Raw genomic sequence first — 21,764 nt, 5'->3', positions numbered from 1 at the left:
CCTCCAGCATCCTCAGGCAGCCAAATCCTGTTCCCGCTCTGCAGATGAGGTGGGGGATCCCTGCAAGACTCTAGGACTTCCCCTTACCTCAAGCATTCCCAAACCCAGCTACCATCACCCACCCTGGGAGGCAGTGTGACAAACACAGGCACCTGGGCCCCGCACCACCAAGCCTACCCTGGTGGGTTTCCAGGGGCCCAGCATCGTCAGCTCTCACAAGTGCCCTAGGTCATTGCCAAGGCCTGTGGGGCTGGGAACTGAGCTGGGCCCCAAGTAGCAACCTCCCGCTCTCTCCTGATTGCACCCTGCCTTCCCTGCCCGGGAGTGGGCTCCTGTATGCAGCAGGAATGCAGGACCGCATCACCGGGGTTATGAACACTCACCTCAGGCTCTTCCCAGCCCAGACCTGGGCAGGGTTCTGTAGCCCCCACAAGGAGCCTAAAAGGAGAGAGCCAGCCTTGCATCTCTTCAGGGGCCTGGGCTGGCCTCCCTCCCAGAGAAGGGTCGGCTGCCTCTTGCAGCCCAGCTATGTTCAGGCCCTGGGGACCAATGGCCTATGGGCAAGCTCCATGACAACTCCTCTCTCCTGCCACCACTCTGCCACCTGTCCCCTGTGTAAAGTCCTGAGGGTGGGTGTTTCCATGGCCACAGAACCTGGGCTCTGTGCAGCTTTTCTGACTCTATTCTCAGGGCATCTTGGTTCTGAGAGTGAAGGTGAGGTGTGTGGCACCTACAGTGCCAGGGCTCAACGGCTCCCCAAGTGCCCCCGGGCTCCTCTGACAGGCCTCCAAGCTGCCACTGTCTCCCTCACCCTGGCTGGGTGGGGAGCCCCAGGCATTGGGGCCATAGTCACCGCTTGGCACTGCCCTCCCCGCCCCTAGGGTGCCACCCCTCTCCCCTTGTCTCCCTCCTTCGGATCCTCAACCTGGCTACACCTCAGGGCCCTTGAACAGCTCACCATGGGGACCACTGCCCACTCTGCAGGACCACCTTTGGGCACTTTTCTGGTTCTCCCCATGCGTACCCACTGAGAAAGCACGGTGAAGGTGTCTGCCCCAGCACCAGCTTTGGGCTCTGGACCATCCCTGGATCACCTGCATGTCTGTTAACACCCCCAGGGGCCTATGTCCCTGGCCTGTCCATGCAGCCACTCAGTGCTGAGAGCAGGAGGAACGAGTCTTCCTCTTACCCTTCCTTCTTCAATCTTGATTGCCCCACAGTGATTGGACAGGTTGTGATTGGTACCTAGTAATAGGGTGCTGTTGTCTGATGAAAATTCTGTGTCTCTGTGGACCAGCCGTGGGTTCCCACGCCATGCAAATGGTTCCTTTCTGGCAAGCACCAGGATCTCTTCTGTTTGCAAGCTCAAGATAGCAGCAGGCAGCTGGCCTCATCCTGGCAGAGACTTGCTTGATGGGGTGCTTCTGTTTGTGTGTCTGTGTGTCTGTGTGCATTTGTGTCTGTGTGTGCAAGAACATGTGCGCTGAGAACTCGGGGCCCAGAATCAACTAGGAGGGCCTTTTGTGACTCACACAAGGCTGAGGGGTGTCCTGCCTTCCCTACTCTGTATCATGCTGGCCACTGGTCTCCAAAACCCAGTGCCTGCCACATTTTCGTGAAGGTACGTGTGGTAATGATCGATGTCAATGATTTCCATAGTCCTCACCCAATGTCTTCACATCCATTTTCCTCTGGACCATCACAGGCTTGAGTATAAATACATTTGTTTTAAAGTCAAGGAGATCACATTTGGGGGACAAGAGTTATTTTCTTTAATTGTAAATTTTCCCTAAAGTTCACCACGTTCACCATTTAAAGTTTAGTCATCAGCGGCATGTAGCATATTCACACTGCTGTGCAACCACCATCTCGATCTAGTTCTGGAACATTTTCATCCCCTCAAAAGGAAATGCCATCCCATTAAGCAGTCCCTGGCAGCTGGTCATTTGTTCCCGGTCTCTATGGATTTGCCTGTTCTGGATGCTTTGCAGAAACAGAACCACCTGCTGTGTGGCCTTTGGCATGTGGTCTCTTTCGCTTGGCCTCCTGTGCGTCTTACCTGTGCTGCTGTGTGCATCAGGACTTGACTACAGTGGCTGGACGACACGCCACTGTGTGCACAGACCCCATTTTGTTCATGCATTTGCACTTCAATGGGCAGTTGGGTTGTTTCCATGTTTTGGCCACTGAATAATGCTGCTGTGAACGTGGATGTGCAAGTACCTGTTAGAGTCCCGGGCAGTCGGGTCCCTAACCATGTCTTTCTCTTTAGGTTTGGTTATATGCGCTGCAGAGTGGAACGGCGAAGATGCAGAGGGAACGTAGCGAACTAGAAGGCCCCAGGCACGCAGTGGGGAGCCCACTGCATCCTTGATGCTGACCCTGCCTCTGGACAGCCCAGCAGCACAGAGCTGGCCAGGCAGTGCACATTGCAGAATTGCTAACTGCTCCTCTCTGGATTTTCCTGTTTGTTTGCAGAGGCACCTGTCGCCCGAGGAGTTCCAGGAAGTGTTTGGGATGAGCATGGAAGAGTTTGACCGCCTGGCCCTCTGGAAGAGGAATGACCTCAAGAAGAAAGCCCTGTTGTTTTGACGGCCGCCAGGGTGCCTGACCACACGCGTGCCAGCAGCAGAGCACGGGGCACCTGGCGAGAACCACGAAAACCCTTCCTCTTGCACCTGGCTCTGGCTTCTCTGTGTCCGTGAGGGGTGGGCAGTGGGCCCCTGGAGAGGGCTGGGCTGGAGGCTGGGGCAGGAGGGGGTCCCAGAGTAGGTGCAACCACTGTTTCTGCCAGCAATGCTCCTGCCCCTAGTTCAGAGCCCGGACGCCTTGCTTTGCACTGCTCCTTCCCCGCTGTTGCTTGGCATCAGGGAGATGCTGCAAAGTAGCTGTCCCAGGAAATCAAGGAACATTTCCCTGACCATGCAGCCCACCCTTCCGACCCCCGTGCAGTGCCCCAACCCCTGCACTAAGCCCTGGGGGCACAGAGGTGCCTGAGACTTGGGATTTGAGGAGGTTTGTCGATGACAGATGCTGACACAATCATGGGTGGGTGGGCAGATGGCTCCTGGGGCCTGCTCACCCCCCACCCCTTGCTCAGCCCCGGGGAGGCCCGGCCTTGCACACAGACGGGCCAGGCCAGGGAGAGTGCTGCAGAGCACCCAGGGCTGCACAAAGTGAAGTGTGGGGTGCATGATTTTTTTGCAGCCGCTTGTGAGGAGTCTGGTTTTAGGGACAAACGTCAACCTGACAGGGTACTGTCTGCCAGGGCCCTCCGTGCACTGCATTTTTCTTCCAAATCATCCCCTAGATGCCTAAATGATATCTTTAAAGTAACACAGAAGTTTTTATTTTATTAAAGAGCATAGCCTACTTAAACATAAGACGACATATATAGAGTTCCATTTTACGGTCCCACGGAAGGGGAGCGCCTCCAGCCTTATTCTCCACTGTTTGGATCTGTGTGGTTTTGCTTTTTGGTGTGCTCCTAACACCTAGGGCTCCTTGTTGGTGTTCTTTTCATCTTTTTTTTTTCTTTTTCACCTGTCACACGGGTGCCCTTAAAGGCAGCCCTTGGCCACGTGATGCTGTTTGTAAGTATGTGTGAAGTGTAGCCACCACGGTCTGCCTCGCTGTCACTCTCCACGTCTTGGAGACAAAACATCCTCTTCTGGTGGCCAAAGCCCCGGAACAAAGGATTTCCATGCACCCAGCCGAATAATACCCAACTACCCAACATAGCTCTTGATCTGCCCTTTTGTGATGTGGCCTGTGTGGTGCCTGCCTCCCCCCCCCCCCCCCCGCAGTGAAACATGACCCCCCACCCCCTGGGGGTAAAGTGTCTTCTTGTGTGCGTGGTCCTGAGACAGGCACCTGCCCGCTGGGGAGGGAGGAGGGAGAGCCACCCTCTTCTGGCCTCCAAGGTCAGCAGGTGGTCCTGCAGCAGAAGGCTTGGCCGGACCCCCCACTGAAAGGTGTCCGTGTCTGTAATTAGGAGATGGCAGGGTGTGCTGCCTGTCACAGGACGCTTGTACAGTGAGTTCAGAGGCATATGAAACACTAGGAAGGTGTCACCAAAGTCTGTTTCCCTGTCTTCTGTGGAGCTGTGTCCCTCTGTATGTCCTGGAGGTCCTGTCTGTGAGTCAGCGTTACTCAGATCCTTCCAGCCTCACCACACACCCTGTTGCGCATCGGCTTCCCACCAGCCCGGCTCAGCCAGGGAGGCGAGTTTCTAGCACCTGACGCACTTCCCTCCATTTAGCAGCCTGAGCCCGAGCAACTGGAAACCCCCGTTTTCTCATTAGTGCAATGTTATGTCAGCTCCCAGGGGAGCCTTGGAAAAATAAAGGACGGTGTATCCTAACTTGTGAAGGTGAAAACCATTTCTCCCAGGCGTGTGTCATTTCTCAGGGCATGGGCCCCTTCTGCTGAGGGAGCCTGGGGAGAGCGTCTGTGGAAGGGGCAGGGTTCTACGAGTGGGATCCCTATTGCATGGGGACACCATAAGACACCCCCCTCTCAGGAGGCGGCAATTTGGGAGCACTTCCCAGTCAGCACTGTGCACTGGTGGTCCAGAGGGGCACGGGACCTGATCCTTGCCCCTGCTGGGGAGACCAACAAGCAAACAAAGACAACAAGACTGACTCCTCTGGGGAGGCCCCAGATACACCCCAGAGGTCAGGAGATGCTTTTTGAGAAGGTGCTGGCCAAACTAAGCCTTGACAATTGAGGAAGCATTCCCAGCGACCAATGAAGGAAAGAGCATTCCAGGCTGAGGGAACAGCAGGAGCAGACACAATGAGCTAGAGGCAGCGTCCTAGGTTCTGGAAACTTCTGTAGCTGGCTATGCCTTGGACCACAGGGCTTAGGAAAGGAAGAAATGCAGGTAGGGCTCCCACGTGGGAGGGCCTGGCAGGTCTGCCCACCACAGCCACCCATGCTGTTCTGGGATTAAATGTCTCCTAATCTCTGTTTTAGCCTGCTCAGACTACAATAACAAAATGGGTGGCTTAAACCACAAGCACTGATTTTTCATAGTTGCGGGGTCCAGAAGAGTCCAAGGCAGAGGTGCCGCGGTGATTGGGTTCTAGTGACAGCCCCTCCCTGGCTGGCAGACGGCTGCCTCTTACCATGTCCGCACTTGGTGGACACAGATCATGCATTTTATCCAACTCTTCTCCCTACGAGGGCACCGTCCCATCGTGAGGGCCCCACCCTCATGGCCTCATCACCTCCCCGAGGCCCCATCGCACAGGGGGTCAGGCTTCCACATACAAATCTGGGGGATACAGACATTCGGACTGCAGCACTCTCTAATCTCATTACAATGAGTGTAATGACTCTTGTGAACCTCGAGTGTTCCCCTCAAAAGCCGGTCCACATGTGCCACCGGCCCATCTTGGTAAATGACACAATGTACCCTCCCCCCTCTGTTATGGAACTCAGAAATAGGTGTGCTCCCCTCAGCCCCCAGGACCACCCACCAGAGGCCCTGGTTCCACTGCAGATGTCCCCCGGCATCTCTCCTGCTCCGCAGACACAGTCATGGGATTGTTCCCAGAGTGGAAGGTAGCACTCTTCCCCCGATGGCCTTGGGACACAAGTGTGCACCTGGCCTGTCCCAGGCAGACCTGGACATGTGGTCACCCTGACCACGCTGAGTCCACCCTCACCTCTCCCTGGACAGATGCAGCAGCTCCCTGGCAGGCCATTCCCAGCCAACAGCCAGGGCCCCCACTCATCACCTGCTATGAGGTCCTGGTGTCTGTCCTATTTGTTACAGCCATGAGCCTTTCTTTGGGTTCCCTAGGCAGCAAGTCTTGAGCTGCTGCACATGCCCTCCTTCCTCCCAGGTGAGGTCCCCTCTACCTTCGTTCTGCTCAGACGTTCCATCAGACAAGCCCCTTGCAGGCTCTTTAGGAAATCTGCTCCATGCCTGTGCCAGGACTCATTGCGCCCACCCGCTGTCTACACACGGCCTCTATTGATTGACTCTTTCCCTCCAGCACCTGTAGAGCCAAGAGGGCTGATGGTTTTATAACAGTGCTCTGCGCCCCGGGGATGTGATTGGAACATTCGGTTAGGAGGCCGGGGCCCACCTGGACACTGTGTTTTCCCCAGGGTGGTCCTTATTTCCCAGAGTGGAAACCCATCCACCATGTAAGTGAAAGATGGATCATTGCAGAGCTAGTTCCCATCCCCGTTGTATCCCCCTCCCCGACCCCCACCTTCTGGGGGGGGCGGGGAAGAAACCCTGGTGTCGAGGAGGCAGCTCACCTGTGCTGCGTGCTCTGGGACCCAGCACAGCCCCCCTGGGAGGACCTCTGTGGCTAGCGTGTACCCTTCCTGCAAATTTAATAGGAGAGGGTATCCGTGCTATCCTGGTGGCCACCAGAGGCTGCCAGGCTGTTACCCAGTTAGGTTTCATGAATAGAGGCTGCCTTTTCTTCTGCCTGAATCCAGAGGTCCAAGGAGCATTCCTCAGCTGTACCTCACTCCTGAGAGCTCCGTTCCACAGCCCTGCCTGCTGGCAGCAATTCCTGCCTCTGCTCCTCGAACATCTCTGTTCTAAAGCTTATGTGCCATGTCACATCCTCTGCTCAGGAGCCCATGGCGATCTGTCTGTAGCACACACTTGCCCATGCCATTCCCTGCCTGGAGACCTTCCTGGGGGGACCTCTGTGGCTGCTCCCTAACTCCTTGACAGGCATCACCTGGCCACCGATGACCTTCACAGACTTCCTCCTTCCCACTTACCTCTGTTCCTTAAGTAGCAACTCCCACCTCCCTCCCACACGCAGCACCACCCTTTGCAAAGGCTCTTTCCTCTGCCTGGAATGCGCCCACCTAGCAAACTCCTATTCATCCTTCAATACCCAGCTGAGACACAGTCTTCTCAGCCAACTTCCATAATAGGACCCCTCCCCCAAACTGTTATCACTCTCCCTTCCGTCCAGAAAGAATAGTTCTTCAACAAATATTTACTGAGCTGGGCATGAGAAAACAGAAATGAAAAAGACACTGTCCCTGACTTCCAGAACCGGTCACAAACTCATGGGGGAAATGTACTGTGGACTGAATTGTGTTCCTTAAAAACCTACACACTGAAGCCCTCACTCCCAATGTGACCATATTTGGAGATGGGGTCTAGAAGGAGGTAATTATGGTTAGATGAGGTCAGACGTGGGGCCCTGATCTGATTAGGGATTGTGTCTTTTAAGAAGAGGAAGAAAGTTTCCTAAAAGGCCATGTGAGGGCATAGCAAGGAGGTAGGAGTCAGCCAGGGAAGGTCAGAGTGAGAAAGATGGAAGGAGCATCGCAGGTCAAGGTCAGGGGACAGAAAGTGGCCTGTTGCCCCTAGGACCTGCACGGTGTGGCTGGGGTGGGGCGTGTTCCCTTCTCTGTGCTCCATGGTAGCCTGGCTGTACCTGGTTTAGGACATCTCCCCTATCAGCTCATCATTATCTGTACCCTGTGCTGGGGAGATGCTGTCCTGCCCTGCCCAGGCCTGTACGCAAACACCTGCATCTCTGGCCATGGGATCTGCTCAGCCTGCATGAGGGGCAGGCCCGGGGTGCCAGGAGCTAATGCAGCTTCGAGAGCAGCTCTCAACCAATAAGTCTTCCCAGGCTGTCCCCCACTGAATGGGACAACTCTGAGCTTGTCCCAACCAGGTTTGAGCCCCCACTGCCCACAGCAGGCACCTGCTCACACACACACCTCCCTGGGCTCATTCCCTTCTTTCCTTGACTGTCCTTCCCCTGCCCTGGTGCTCCCTGGGATCTCCTCCCACTTAAATGGCTTGTTCTCTGTCCTGGTTTCTGGGTCTACTTCTGGGGATACCTGTCTTTCCTCCCTCAACTCTGGCCTCACCTACAGAGGGTAGAAAGGTGCTCCTTTTATAGCCAGCACAGGAGGAAACACAGCTGTCTGGCATAAGCATCCAGGGCCACGGAAGGTGGGTGGGTGATCCCCACCACTGCTCCTGCAGTAAGGCGGGGGTCCTATCCCATGCTCGAAGCCCCACTGCCTATCCCAGAAGCATTGGGGTGGGCTCTTTCTCTCTCTAGCCTACAGAAAACACTTTCTGCATACCAGGATGGATTTTTCTGGAGCAAGTGCCCACAAGAAGCTGCTGGTCTATGGGGACCTGTAGCTTTCTGCTAAGAGCCTCTGGCAGGACAGAGTGACCCTGGACTGGGGAGGAACAGGCACAGCCTCTGTCCTGGCTGAAGTCACTGCTCCTATTGACCTTCTGCCCTGGGCTCCATTTGGTCCACCCTCCCTCTAGGGGGTCTTCTTCCAGCTGTCCTGGGTTACCAAGTCCAGGCTGGCTCCTGACAGGATCCCTGTCACCAGTGAGTCTGAGCACATGCAGACCCCAGTTGCCTGCCAGGTTTAGTCCTTGCTCTCAGCACATCAAGGCCTCAGGCGTGTGTGGGCCTCCAGAAACCTACTTTACTGTCCACCAGTATTGCCCTCTGGTTAAGACACTCCATCCAAGTCCTTTGAGCCTTTGGAGACTGGCTACCAGTAGAGCAGAGCTTCTCATGTGCCTGAATGCTTGACCTTCTCTACACTAACACCTTGGTGGTCCTTCAAATGTCTCCAAGACTTTTTCTGCCCTAGAGAAGTAGATAAAAGAATAACCTTTCAGTTGTGTGTGTGTGTGTGTGTGTGTGTGTGTTTAAAGATTTTACTTATTTGAGAGAGAATGAGTGAGAAAGAGCACAAATGGGAGGAGGAGCAGAAGGAGAGGGAGCAGCAGACTCCTTGCTGAGCAGGGAGCCCGATGCAGGGCTCGATCCCAGGACCCCGAGATCATGACCTGAGCCAAAGTCACAGGCTCAATCAACTTAGTCACCCAGGTGTCCTCTGTTGGGGTTTATGGTCATTCTTTGGACTTGGATATTCTCCCATAGGCCAAAGAGAGCCCTTAGCACCATGGGGAGTGGGGAGGCACCTCCCATCACTCTTTGGGGGTAAGAGAATTCCATCTGTATATTCATATCTCTCAATGCTGACCAGCTATGACTTCTCTCAGATCTCCAGCTCTTCTAAGGGGCAGCCCTTAGTTGCCTTACAATCAAGAGGTCAGCTACTAGGGCACTGACTCACTCCCTTTGCTCGGTGCTCCCAAACACACCTGCCAGTTCATCCTTGTTCAGAGCAGTACAGCTCTGTTTCTCTGCCTCTGCCCACCCAACAATGGCCTAGAACTGCCTGTAACCTTCCCTTCCAGTGGCTTCCCAGACCAGTTCATGTGCATTTCTCTGGGAAAGGAATTTTGAGGTTTGCTTTTAAAGCACTATGTCTGCCCCTCTTCCTTTGTCGTGGGCTGTCCTGTGGAGGAGGGGTTGGAGGGACCAGGCCTGGGAGAGGGACACTGATAGGAATGATTTTGCCATAATTCTGGGGAGACTGCAAAGGCTGGGGTGAGGCTGTGGATTCCAGAAAGAGAGCCATCAGGACCTGGCATCTGGATGTTGGGGGGACAGGGTAGAGGATGAGATCCTGCTCACTGGTAGGGCAATGGGACAGATGCTGGAGCTGCTCACGAGTAATGAAACCTAAGAGGAACAGCTGGTCTGGAGTGTGAAAGGCAGATCTGAACTACTGCGTGTCATGGATGAGGTGCCCACATGCCACCCAGGGGAAGGTACCCCAGGGAGAGCCAAACTGGCAGGTTGGGGGCTCAGTGGAGGGAGGTGGCAGGGCAGGGATGTTTGTGAGGGACAGCCAGGGTCACAGGCCCTTAAGAGACCTCCCTAGGGATGGTGCAGAACCAGCAGAGCAGACCCGGGGGAACCCTGGCTTTTGTGCACTTGGTCTTCCCCCATCTGCCGGACAGGGAAGGGAGCGGGAGAGTGTGATTCCCAAGGTGAGGGGAGAGAGGATTAGAAACAGAGTAGACATGAGGTGGGATGCGGTCTGATGGGACCCAACTGTGTGGGGCGGAAGAAGCCAGGGCACGTAAATGCTGGTAGGTTTTGGAAGAGATGAATTGACAGGGTTTTTCTTTTCTTCCCCCCCCCCCCCCATTTTCTTTCAACATTATAAGACTGTCTCATTGTCTTTTGACTTCACTTATTTCTGGTAAGGAGTCATCTGTAATTCTCATTGTTATTCACCAGTATATGATGTTTGTTATATGACTGCTTTTTAAAAAAATCACTTTTATATTTTTTTAAAGATTCTATTTATTATTTGAGATTCTATTAATTGTAAGAGAGAGAGAGAGAGAGAAGGAGCAGGGGTGGGGCAGAAGCAGACTCCCCACTGAGCAGAGAACCCAACATGGGGTTTGATCCTGGGACTCCAGGATCAGGACCTGAGCTGAAGGCAGACACTCAACCACTGAGCCACCCAGGGGCCCCTAATGTCATTTGTTTTAAAGTGCTGGGTTTGGGGGTATTTTGTTACATGGCCACAGATGGCTGGCATAGCAGCCTGGAGGTTTTCTGAACTGACCGCACATCTTAAACTGGGCCCAGCTGCCATGGATCGCCTTTGCTGCCTCTCAGCTCCAGAATCTAGGAAGACTGAGTCAAAAGTGTCATGGAAATACAGCTTACTTTGGCCTCTAAATAGTTTGTATTTATATTTTTCCTCAAGAGACATGTTATTGGAAGAGTCTAGGAAGAGGCCTCAGGTCACAAACTCCACCTAGTAGCCCTTTGCTTTATTGAACCCGGTCAGAAGTTTCCACAGAGTATCAGTTCAACTTTGAGGTCTATAACTCTGATTTATTTTCCTATTGAATGAACATTCTCTTTACATCAGAAGGGCTGTAGTGGCAAACAGGGACTGGCTTTGTTTTCGGAGGTGCTAGGCTGTCCCAACATTCATTTCCACATCTTTCTACTAGTCAGAGCTGTGAAGCCTACCTGGACTGGTCCATTGGGTGGTGACTTTGTCAGTGAATGTGGAGCCCAAACAGGATGGCCCCTGATGAGGAAGGAGACTCAGGCTGAGTTTCTCCATGTGACAGACATTTGTTGAATGCCTGTATGTGTCCATTAGGAATTCTGTAAGTAACAGAAAAATTGATTAACACTGGCTTACACAACTAGGAGATTTGCTTTTTCCTACCGAATGGAGAATCTGGAGGTAGGTGGTTCCTCCCCTTGATTCAGTGGCTCAAGGGTGCAAGGGTCAGAATCTCTCTGATTCTGACTTTGCTCATGGTTGTGAAGTGGCTGCTAAGGATCCAGATATCACATGCGTGTCCAAAGGTAATGAATGTCTCTGCCACTGACAGCGTCAACGGTGCTGATTCCTTTTCCCCTAAGAGGAAAACCTTCCCTGGAAACTAATGATATGCTGGTAGATCTTTAATTACTGCCTTCTGGGGGATGGGTGGAAGGAAGAAAGTCCTGATCTACAGTCGTTACCAATTTCTGTGCTATAAATACTCTCACATCTAATTTCAATGACAATGCTGACTGCAGCTATGGGAAGAGATGCCAGTAGCACAACATCATATGGTATTTCTATCTCACAGTTACAGAATACAGATGTAAATCCCCCGATAGCGTAGGTAAATGTAAACTGTAGTAAAATAACTAGGAAGTCATCCATTTTGAATATTTATTTATCTTTGTTTTTAATATAACCTTTAATCATAAGTTTATATCATTTGATTTTTAAGTAATGACTGTGTTTAATAAGTGACTTTGTAAAATTCTTAAACAATGAACAATCAGCTCTCAAGGCATGATCCAAATTGGCTGGAGGGCACCACTGTTAGAAATCTTTCAGCCAACTTCCACTGTGTCTCACTGGCCAGGACAATGTCACATGGCCACGTCAGGCTGTGAGGGAGGCTGGGAAGACAAGACACTATTCAGGTCTATAGGGTGGAATATGGCCAGGGAAAAGGGGCTGGAAAGGATTGCAGGGAGGGCCAACAATCTCCAACCGACTGCCCTGGAACAAAGCTGTGCTGGGTATTTGGAGCACAGGGTGAGCAAGACAAATCCCATTCATATTCTCATGGGCTTTCAGTGTTAGTGGCAAGAGAGAGGTTTTAAACAAATACGTGTAATTGTGATGGATGCCAGAAAGACGCACAGGGTGTGTGAATGTGTGTATGGGGAAGGGGACCTGGTATTCGTTTTTTACTGTTTCATCAGAAATGACCACAAATGTAGCAGCTTAACACAATGCACACATATCTTAACTCAGTTTCTAGGCTACATTTTAGCTGGGTCTTCTGCTCACGCTTCACCAAAGGCTTCACTCAACCTGTTAGCCAGGCTGCATCCTCACTTGGAGGCCTCACTAGGGAAGAATCCACTCTCAAGCTCATTCAGCTCGATGCCTGAATTTGTATCTCTAAGCCTGCATGATAGGGGGCCCAGATTTTTGCTGATTGTTGGCTGGGGGCTGTCCTCAGGTCCAATAGACTCTCAGCCAGGTGGGTTTCCCCAAAGGCCACCTCACAGCATGGCAGGTGACTTTTTCAAAGCCTGTGAGTACAACCTCTCTCTGTGGTCTGCTGAGATGAATTCTTACATAATATCATGTGACCATGGGAGTGATACCCCACCAATAAATGCTGGCCACATTACATTGGCTAGAAGCTGTTACGGTTTCTGCCTGCACTCAGGGTAGGGGATCATACAAAGGTGTGACTCATTGGGGGTCACCTGAAGGTGTGTCTATCACAGTTGTGCTCGGAAAGCCTTCCTGGAGAAAGTGACATTTAGGGAGAGACTGGAAAGGTCAGTTGGAGTTGGCTAGTATAGGGAGAATGATGTGTCAGGCAGAGGGCAGTATGTGCAAAGGTCTGAAGCCTGGAGTGACCATCCTTTGTACTAACTACTCTCTGGGATGTTATTTTCCTATTCTCTGAGGACATCCCCAAATCACACTGACTGGAGAGGAGTAGGAAAGCTTCTTATATTCATGGAGGAATTTGTCTAACAAATCAATTTGGAAGTCAGACTGTGTGTGTATGTGTCTGCATATATAGGAGATGGGACCTTATCCATTTATTCATCTATTCTATCACCATTCTGAGTATCTTCAGGGCACCAGGTTACATTCTGTGCACAGAAGTGAGTCAGAGTCCTGCCTTGGCCTAGAAAGTTCACACTTCATTGAGGATGGTGGAGGGGGGGGGACCCCAGCTGGTGCTGTGAAGGTGGTGGGAAGGCAGAGAGGGATTGTATCAAGGAGCAGGGGAAATAAAACACTCAAGGATGGATTTCAGATTTTAGCCTGAACAACTGTGTAGATGGAGAGGCCATTTACTGAGAACAAGAAGAATGTAGAGGAGCTCGTTTGGGGGTGTTAAATAAGGCACTTGTTTTGGCCATGAGAAGTTTGAAATGCCTCGTGGGCATCCAGCTGAGGATCTGGGAGAGGTCAGGTGGGGTTGGAGATAGAGACCTGGCCATCACCACAGTATGTAGATAGCCTGGAAGAGCATGAGATTTCCTGGTAAGAGAGTTCCACCTGGCCCCAGCCATGGGCTACCCTAGCACCCCAAGATGTAGAGGCTGGGCAGAGCGAGGGGTGGATCCCAGAGACTGGAGGAGGAGCAGCTAGTGAGGTAGAGAGAAACCCAGAATATGTGTTGGATGATGCCAAAGGATCAAATACAATGAAGACAGAGGTTTTCAGGATGATCTGCACTTAAATATGTGGGGGTGACAGGATGGCATTTCAGGTGCAAAATATAAACACCACGAAAGCTTTGAGGTAGGAAAGGGAAACAAGCTTAGCTCTTGGCTCTTTCATCATGCGTTACAGTGACCCCGAGAGGTGTCTTGTCCTGCAGGGGAGGACCAAGTCTGCCTCCCCGCCACTCCTCGTGCACGTCGCCTGTGCTGCGAAAATACTTGTCGGATGAATAAAAGATGAGTCAGTGAATAGAAAGGCTGTGACCTGGAGCGGCAGGTGATCTGGCTTCTCGGGCCTCAGTTTCCCTGTCTGTTACGCAAGCCAACGTTACTAGCCCGCGTTGCGGGTTTGGGGCGAGCACAGCCTGCGGAGCCGCCCCCGAGGCCCCGAGGGCACAACGCGGGGGGCCCTCCCGGCTCCGGCCGCGGACTCGGCCGCCAGCCGCCCAGCTCCGGGGGACCCCGCAGCCCCGCCCCGGCGCGGCCCCGCCCCCTCCTTTGTTTCCCCGGCCCCGCCCCCCGCGCGCGGCTCCCTCCCCATTGGTCGGGGGGCGGGTCCCGAGCGCCGGGAGCCGCCGGGGGCGGGGCGCGGGGCGCGGGCGGGGCGCGGGCGGGGCGTGTGCGCCTGCGCGGTGCTCCAGCCCGGCCGCAGCCTGGCGCCGGCAGCTGCTCCGCGCGGAGCCCGAGCCCGAGCCCGAGCCCGAGCCCGAGCGGGAGACGGGCAGAGGCGGCGGCGGCGGCGGCGGCGGCCCCGCCCCGGGGCTCCATTGTTGCGGCGGCCGAGGCTGCGCCGGCTGCTCAGCCCCGTGCCCCTGGGCTCCGAGCGGGCGCCGCTGAGCGGGGGGCCGGAGGTGAGGCGGCGGCGGGGCCGGGCCGGACCGAGCCGGGCAGGGCGGGGCAGGGGCCGGGGTCGGGCGGGGGGCAGCGCCGGTGTGGGTCCCGGGGCCGGACGGAGGGATCGGGGCATGACTGGGGGGTCCCGGGTCTGGACGGGAGGTATCAGGGCTGGACTGGGGGTTCCCGGGGCCGCACGGGGGTCCCGGGGCATGACTGGGGGGTCCCGGGGCCGCACGGGGGTCCCTGGGGCCGGACTGGGGAGTGCCGGGGCTGGACGGGGGTCCCGGGGCCCGACTGGGGTTCTTGGGGCCCGACCGGGGGTCCCGGGGCCGGATGGGGGTCCCGGCGCTGGAGGGTGTCCGGAGCGGGCCGGGTTCCGGGGCCAGCGAGAGGCAAGGGCCGGTGGGGGTCTCGGGGCCGGTGGCGGGTCCCCGGCCGAGCGGCCGGGCTGGGCCTGGCGGAGGTCCCAGGTGGCAGGAGTCCCGGGCGGCGGCCCCGAGTTGGGCGAGGTGTTCGGCAGGGCAGGGTCCCCAGACCCGACCGGGGCCTTGGGGGACTGGTTAGGTGGAGGTCCAGGGGTCAGATGGGGTCCGGGGCTGGGCGGGGGTCTCGGGCCGGGTGTGGCAGGTCCAGGCCAGCACCGCGGGAAGGTGCGGAAGGTGGCGGCTGCCGCCCTGAGCGCTGGGAGGACGGGCCGTGCTGACCTGGCGCCTGGGCATTGTCTCCGCCTTGGGGGGCACGGGGTGGGGGGGGCTCTGTGCCTGCTGTGAGCCTCTATAGACCCCTGTGCAGGGATTCTGATCTCCCAGAGCGGGACCACGACCTCGGTCCCTGTCCCCCTGTGGTGTGTCTGCAAAGGACTGCCTTCGAGTGGGAGAGGCGGTTTCTGTCTTCCCTGCCCCGGTGCTGTGACCGGGTCACTGTCTCGTTGGGGATGACTGCATGGATTGCCATCTTGGGGGTCCTGGGCACCCTGAGAGTGAGATGCTCTTTCTGTGGCTCCTCATCCCGGTGCCTGCTTAGATGAACACGTTGCCAACCATGGCCCTTCGTGGAGCCCCGCTCATGGTGTCCTGGCCTCCCTGACTCTGCCCCTCCCGCCCCCCAGGCTTGTAGGGGTGTGATCCCCCCTCCCTTCCACACGCATGCACGCGTGTGTGTGTGTGTGTGTGTGTGTGTGTGGTCAGGGGCCCTTGCACTGGAGGTGGAACCTGGCCGGGCATAGCGGGTTGTGCACAGAGGCTCAATTGGCCTGAGTGGGACAGCTGACTTGCTCTTTTATTGTTTCGTTGCCAAATGAGCAGAAACGGGGAGCGGCATCTCAGGGCTGTCCTTCTCTGGGATCCCACCCCTCTCCACAGCCAGGTCCCACAGGAGCGCGGGGCTGTCACTGCGCCCAGGGACCGTGCTTCAGGCCCTGGCTGCAGTTTCCTGCTCCGGCGAGACAGCCGGCTCTGATTGGAGGGAGCCGAGCCCCTCTGCCCAGCGCTTCTTGATTTCTTCCGTTAGGACTGGGAATTTGAAAAAAAAAAAAAAAATCTTTAAAGCCAGATTTAACTTTGTAGCGTTCAGCGCCTGGAGAGTGGAGGAAACTCTTGCAAGAATTTGGCGGGCTGGAAAATGCATTTGAAGGAGGAGAATCCACACCCACGGAATGAGGCCAAGGCGGTTACAGTTAGAGGTCAAGTTGACAAAGCGATGGGGAGGGAGAGGTTGTGGAGTGGAGAAACTCAGATTTCAGCCTGATGTCAGGACTTGAGGCTACCTGGCAGGCTTTTTAATCTTTCAGTCCTTTAAATAAAGTGGAAACACCTATAATGTCCTAGGGATGATTGTCTTCCCTGGGGGATGTGACATTGAACCAGTCTTTTCCTTTATTTATTTTAAAGATTTTATTTATTTATTCTTGAGAGACACCAAGAGCAGCAGAGACACAGGCAGAGGGAGAAGCAGGTTCCCCGTGGGGAGCCTGATGCAGGACTCGATTTCAAGACCCCGGGATCATGACCTGAGCCAAACGCAGACGCTCAACCACTGAGCCACCCAGGTGTCCCAACAGTCTTTTCCTTTAACAGAGTGTTTTGTTCTGGTCCAAGATAAGGCCTAGGCAGAAGTAGTTCTAATATCCAAACTGAAATTCTTTGTGAACATGATGGTATATAAATAACAGGAGTCTCAGATGAAAATGTAATAATGCAGTTGTTGCTTTTTTACAGTCCAAACTTAGCATGCAGACCCCGCTCCCCCACCTGCAGCTGCTGACCTAGCTCCTCTTACCCATTCTTACCTGTCAGTTTACCTCCCGGGAACCTTCCCTGAAATCTTACGTCCTGCCCTCCAGAGTTGTGGTCTTCGAGGACAGAGTGGTCAGCTCAGAGTGGTAGCGTAGTGTGATAAATGCCCTGATAGAGGTGGGCACAGTTTGTATCCAGAGCTCAGAAGAGGCATATTTAATTGAGAGGGTTTTTTCTTTTTTTTCTATACCATGGTTCTAGATATTTCATGTGATTTAACATCTGTAATTCTTCAGTTCTCCAAAGGGTTTTTAGAATAATATTTGCTGTTACTTCCTAGTGTTAACAGAACAAGTGAGTATAGAGTACTTGATTAGCATTCTTTGGGTCTAATTCTAGCTTCAGAATTAAGTTACTGTTTGTTCCTGCAAAGCTACCCCTTCTGGGCTTCATTTTCTTCACCTTTGAGGGATCTTAAGCTGGAGAAGAATCTTCTTAGCCCTAAACCTTTAATTATTTCAACCACATAGAACAGAGGAAAGCTCTCTTAGTGAGGGGTGTATAAATAATGGAGATCTTTGAAAATATAGGTTCAAAGTGGAAGTTCTTTTCTTCAAAAAGTTTAGGTGCATGGGTGTATACTTTGTCTCAGATTTAAAGAGTCTATGATGGAAGTTTAAGCAACATTTTGATACTGTCTTGCATATTCTTCATAATTATGTTGTACTTGCAACATCTGCATCATATCATATTGGTTTGATGTTTTCCTTAATGAAGTCATTGGATACAGAGCTCTTGTCTGGAGCATTTTGTTGATCTTTTGAGTGTCATGTGAAGACGGCCAACTGTAGGTTTCTGTATATCCCAGTAAAATTTCTTTAACAGAGATTTTAATTTAGGGCATCTAAAATAAGTGGAATTTGGAGGGTGCCTTGAGTAGCTGTGTGTGATTTTATGTACCAGCTTAAAGCACAGTTTAAAATTGTTGCTTGCAGAAAAATTACATCCTATGGTAAATGGCCTATAAAAAAAATCCAATTCTAAGGAGTATAGTAATTAATCCTTTAAACTGTTAATCTCCTCTCTGATTTATGTTTGGTAAGATGGGAATTTGGTGTGCTTGATTTTCTGAAAGCCACATGTCTGTAGAAAGGATACACAGTTTTCTCTGCTATTCTTATTTGGATGATTACAGGGATTAAAAATAGAGGCTAAGCTGTCTGGTAGCGATGCCACTGAATTACGATTTTCACTGAACTCAGTAGGAGTTTTGTCCTTTTTTTGGTTTGCAGTCTTAATTTAAAAAATTGCTTTGTTACATGCTGCATGCAGTTTGTTTTATTAGTGATTTTATTTTTGGAGGCCTTTAGAGACTCAATTGGATCTTCTTGGTGGTTTTCTTAGGTTGTACTGATATTCTTACTGGAACTTAACTAGTTAATGCTTGTTCTGTGTCCAGATGACCATGTCATTCATAGCCGGTTGGGCTTTTATATGGATCCAATGAAAAGGAGTCTCCTATGGAATGGAATGCCTGTGGATAGAGATGGTGGAGTTTGGACTCTGTATTTCAAAGCTGTCCTCTCCTGTTCTTTACTGAAGGAAGAGAAGACCCCTCATTCTCACCTGGGGCCTCAAACACAAAGTCTCATTTACCCGGCTTTCAGGGACTGATGATGCTTCCTTTTTTTTTTTTTTTTTTTTTTTTAAAGATTATGATGTTCTGTGAATCACCTGTTTTTTTTTTTTTTTAATGTATTATTTACCTTAAAGTTGGTCTTTGGTGGTCAACGTTCACCTCCACCTTACACCCCATATCACCCGCCAAATGGATTTTCTTCCTTCCTTTTCATTTTGAAGTCCTCACCAGGTGTCTGTTACCACAGGCTACCTCACAATCTTTTTGGATATTGGTAGGATGTAAATATAAGTGACACAGCGAAGACCACTGACTTGGGTTCTCTTGGATGGGAGATGTGAGCTACAGACTCAGTCCTAGGATGGCTTTCATGAAGTCCATGTGCTTCTTGGGACGTAAGCTCCCTCAGTCGTAAAGTGGAGTTAGCTGTTAATTATGCCTCTTCCATGTGGCTTAGGAGGTTGTTCTGAGGACGACATGAAATCAGGGACATAGAGCAATTTGCAAGTTGTAAAATATTATGTTGCCAAGGATTTTTAAAAAAATGCTTCATTAACAATTTGATGGATCCAGGATGTTCTTCGGAACTCTAAATGTTTGTAATGTACAGGTGATCCTTAGCATGAGCTGTGGTCAGGCAACTTCATTTAGGATTGTTTTTTATCTTTAATTGAGCAGTGCTGTTTAGTACTTCAGCATTGTGGGGAAACATGTTGAGTCACCACTAATCCTTTCTCAGAAAGACTGTGGCATGTGTCTAATGTAGCCTTTGACAGTCTCTTCAGGTTGGTGTGATCTCATGGATGCTCCTTTAACGAAGCATTCTTTCTTGACATTTCAGTTCCTCAGCCTGAGGTGGGAGAGGGCAGGAGGCAGGCTTAGGTCAAGGTCAGCAAAGCCTTCACCTGTGCCCGTTAGAAATCCCCAGTATGAGCAGAGCAGTGGGCATCAGTGAGAACCTGATTTCAGGGTTTCTGGAGCCCTCGCCCTCTGCAGGCCAGCCTGCTATGGAGACAGTGCAGCACTTTCTAGTTTCTCTTTCTCTCCCTCCTTTCTTTTTTCTTCCTCCCTACAGACTGCTCCATGCCTCTGAGCTCCCAGGCACTGGCAGTGGGAGGAATATAACGGCAATAAAACACAGTACTGGCCCTCAAAGAATCTACCTCTTATACACAGATGTTAAGTTATACCGTCATGCAGCTCACCAAACCTTTATACAGGTTACCTGTGACGTGTGCAAGTACTGTGGTAGGTGGCGGAAATAACGAGGTGGAACGTCGCCATGACTCCCACGTGGAGTTTAGGTGAGGGGCTCCACAGTCCAGGGGAGAAGCATAGCTGCGTATGATTTCCGTGTAGTGTAGTAAGTGCTGCCATAGGTATGTAGCAGTGTTTGGGGGCCGAGCTGGTGTGCACAATCCAGCATTTATTCTCATGTGCCACTTAGAGTTTATCAGGCAAGACAGGTATCTGTAGGTTTCTAGTTGAAGGACAGTGAATTACCCGAAGCCTAAAATTTGTAGAATGTTCTCCGCATTTGTAATTCCTAGAATCTGCATTTGTCAGAACAAATCTATAGTGTTTGGATGGCCATCCCTGTCTGCTGACTTAAGTCAGTTTATTCTTGTCAATGTCAACAATGTGATAGGCACTCTGCTGGGTATTTTCACATCTACCACTGTATGGGTTTCCTGTGGCTGCTGTAACAAATCACCACAAACTTAGTGGCTTTAAAAAAATACAGATTTGTTATTTCACAGTTCTCTAGGTTAAAAGCCTGACTCTGGCCTCACCGGGTGAAAAACAAGGTGTGGGCAGGACTATGTTCTTTCCTGGAGAATCTGAGGGATGCTGATTGCTTCCAAGCTCGTTCAAATTATCAGCTGAATTTAGTTCTTGCAGTTGTTGGACTGGGCCTCTGGTTCCTTTCTGGCTGTCAGCCGGAGAGCCGCCCACAGCTCATAGAGGCCTCTTCTGGTCCTTGCACACAACCCCCTGAGCCCAGAACCAGCAGGAACCACCGAAGCCTGCTCTGGCTCCCTGACTTCCCCTTTTGCCACATCTCTTCTTCTACCTGGAGAAGGTTCTCTGCTTTTAAGAGAACTATGTGATTAGCTGTGGCCCACGTAGATAACCCAGGATAACTTCCCTATCTAAGGCCTGTAGGAAAGTTCCTATGCCATGGAATATGTCATAATCACCGCTTCCAGAGATTGGAGCACAGACTCTTTGGGGACCAATATTTTGCCTTCCACAATTAGTTGATCCATTTATGACAGCAGCTGATGAAATTGTTAGTTATCTTAATTGATATATCAGTTAATGAAGGCACCAAAATTTTAAGCCAATCGGCAGGATCCTTAAGATCCCTTTTAAGTGATGAGATAGTTCTGACTTGCTATTGAGCGGTGGGTGGGGTTTATAGCACCAGAGACAGGTCAGTCAAAAGCAGAGTAACTTTTATGCATTTAGACCACTTAAGTGGTCCTCTCTGATTAGAGAAGTTTTGCCAAGAAGTCAGTCATTAGAATAATTCCTCCATTAGGAAAACCAGCCATGGAGGGCATTTGGGGCTTTGCCTTTTCAAGGTTTACATGAAGGACTCTGTCCTCATGGGGTAGAGAGCGCGTGATTCTTCGTCCATTTCTAGAATGGAAACAGCTGAGTCAACCCAATAGGGATTCACATTCCTGAGTTTTAGAGAGTCTGTTTCAAGGCTGAGGCAAAGGCCAATAAACAAAGTTGGCACTTTCATTGATAATTAGGAATGAGGTGCATTTTGTGGTCAAGGAAACAACTGGTGATGATTACCAAGTGTTTAAGACCAAGCGTGACCTCATTTGATCGTGTAGGTGTTTTTAATAGTTTTTCATAAGGATTTTTTTTCCTTTACAATAAATGACAAGCTTTGGTTTGAAATAAACTTCCTGTAAGAAAATAGAATGTAGAATTCTAAGGCTTTTCAGCTGGCCTTCAGGAATTTATGAACTGCCTGTGATCTTGGGCAAACATTTTGTGTATCTGTGCCTGTGTGCATGTTTAGTGGGAAGAGGAGTTCCAGCTTGCCATTCATTTTCAGCAGGGCTGGGTTCCAGAAAGTTTAACACACCACTCAGTGTGATACTCTTGCTAGTCAAGTATCAGATTTTGTTTAAAAATTTAATACTCATTTTGAACAAAGTTCTAGAGGCAGATAGTTTTAAGAGTCAAAAGTTCTGCGAGACTTAGAACAAAAACACAGCAATCACCTACTCCGCCCTTCTCCACCCTGATTCCCCGCTCCTCAGAGGCCATCATTTTAATGTTTCAGCTCTTTCCTCCAGATCCTACTATTTTGAAGCCAATTTAGGTCACTTACCCTACTGCCTGCTCCTACTGCCACCTCTTTCCACTCTGTTCTCTCTGTGTGATTACGTTAAAGATTTT

The 21,764-nt window shown here is 51.6% G+C and overlaps 2 protein-coding genes across 28 annotated transcripts in view; both read left to right on the top strand.

The window, feature by feature from the left end:
- ABLIM2 (actin binding LIM protein family member 2) overlaps nt 1–4,379 on the top strand; it is a 141,845-nt gene extending 137,466 nt beyond the window's left edge. For all 24 annotated transcript variants that reach the window (XM_049108532.1, XM_049108552.1, XM_049108548.1 and 21 more), the window contains one exon: nt 2,479–4,379. Coding sequence is in view for 1 of the 24 variants with exons in the window: in XM_025438604.3 (XP_025294389.1) it covers nt 2,479–2,592 (114 nt within the window). In the remaining 23 variants the exon portion in view is untranslated. The remainder of the gene's footprint in view (nt 1–2,478) is intronic.
- A 9,871-nt stretch (nt 4,380–14,250) lies between these two features.
- Nucleotides 14,251–21,764, top strand: part of AFAP1 (actin filament associated protein 1) — a 142,279-nt gene continuing 134,765 nt past the window's right edge. For 2 of the 4 annotated variants that reach the window (XM_049108525.1, XM_049108524.1), the window contains exon 1: nt 14,251–14,479. The gene's annotated coding sequence lies outside the window, so the exon portion shown is untranslated. The remainder of the gene's footprint in view (nt 14,480–21,764) is intronic. The other 2 variants (XM_049108523.1, XM_049108521.1) reach the window with 1 other exon arrangement.

The sequence above is a fragment of the Canis lupus genome, chromosome 3 (assembly GCF_003254725.2).
Source record: "Canis lupus dingo isolate Sandy chromosome 3, ASM325472v2, whole genome shotgun sequence".
Lineage (NCBI taxonomy): Eukaryota > Metazoa > Chordata > Mammalia > Carnivora > Canidae > Canis > Canis lupus.
The sequence above is the reverse complement of the archived record's forward strand: the minus strand, read 5'-3'. Positions and strand labels throughout refer to the sequence as shown.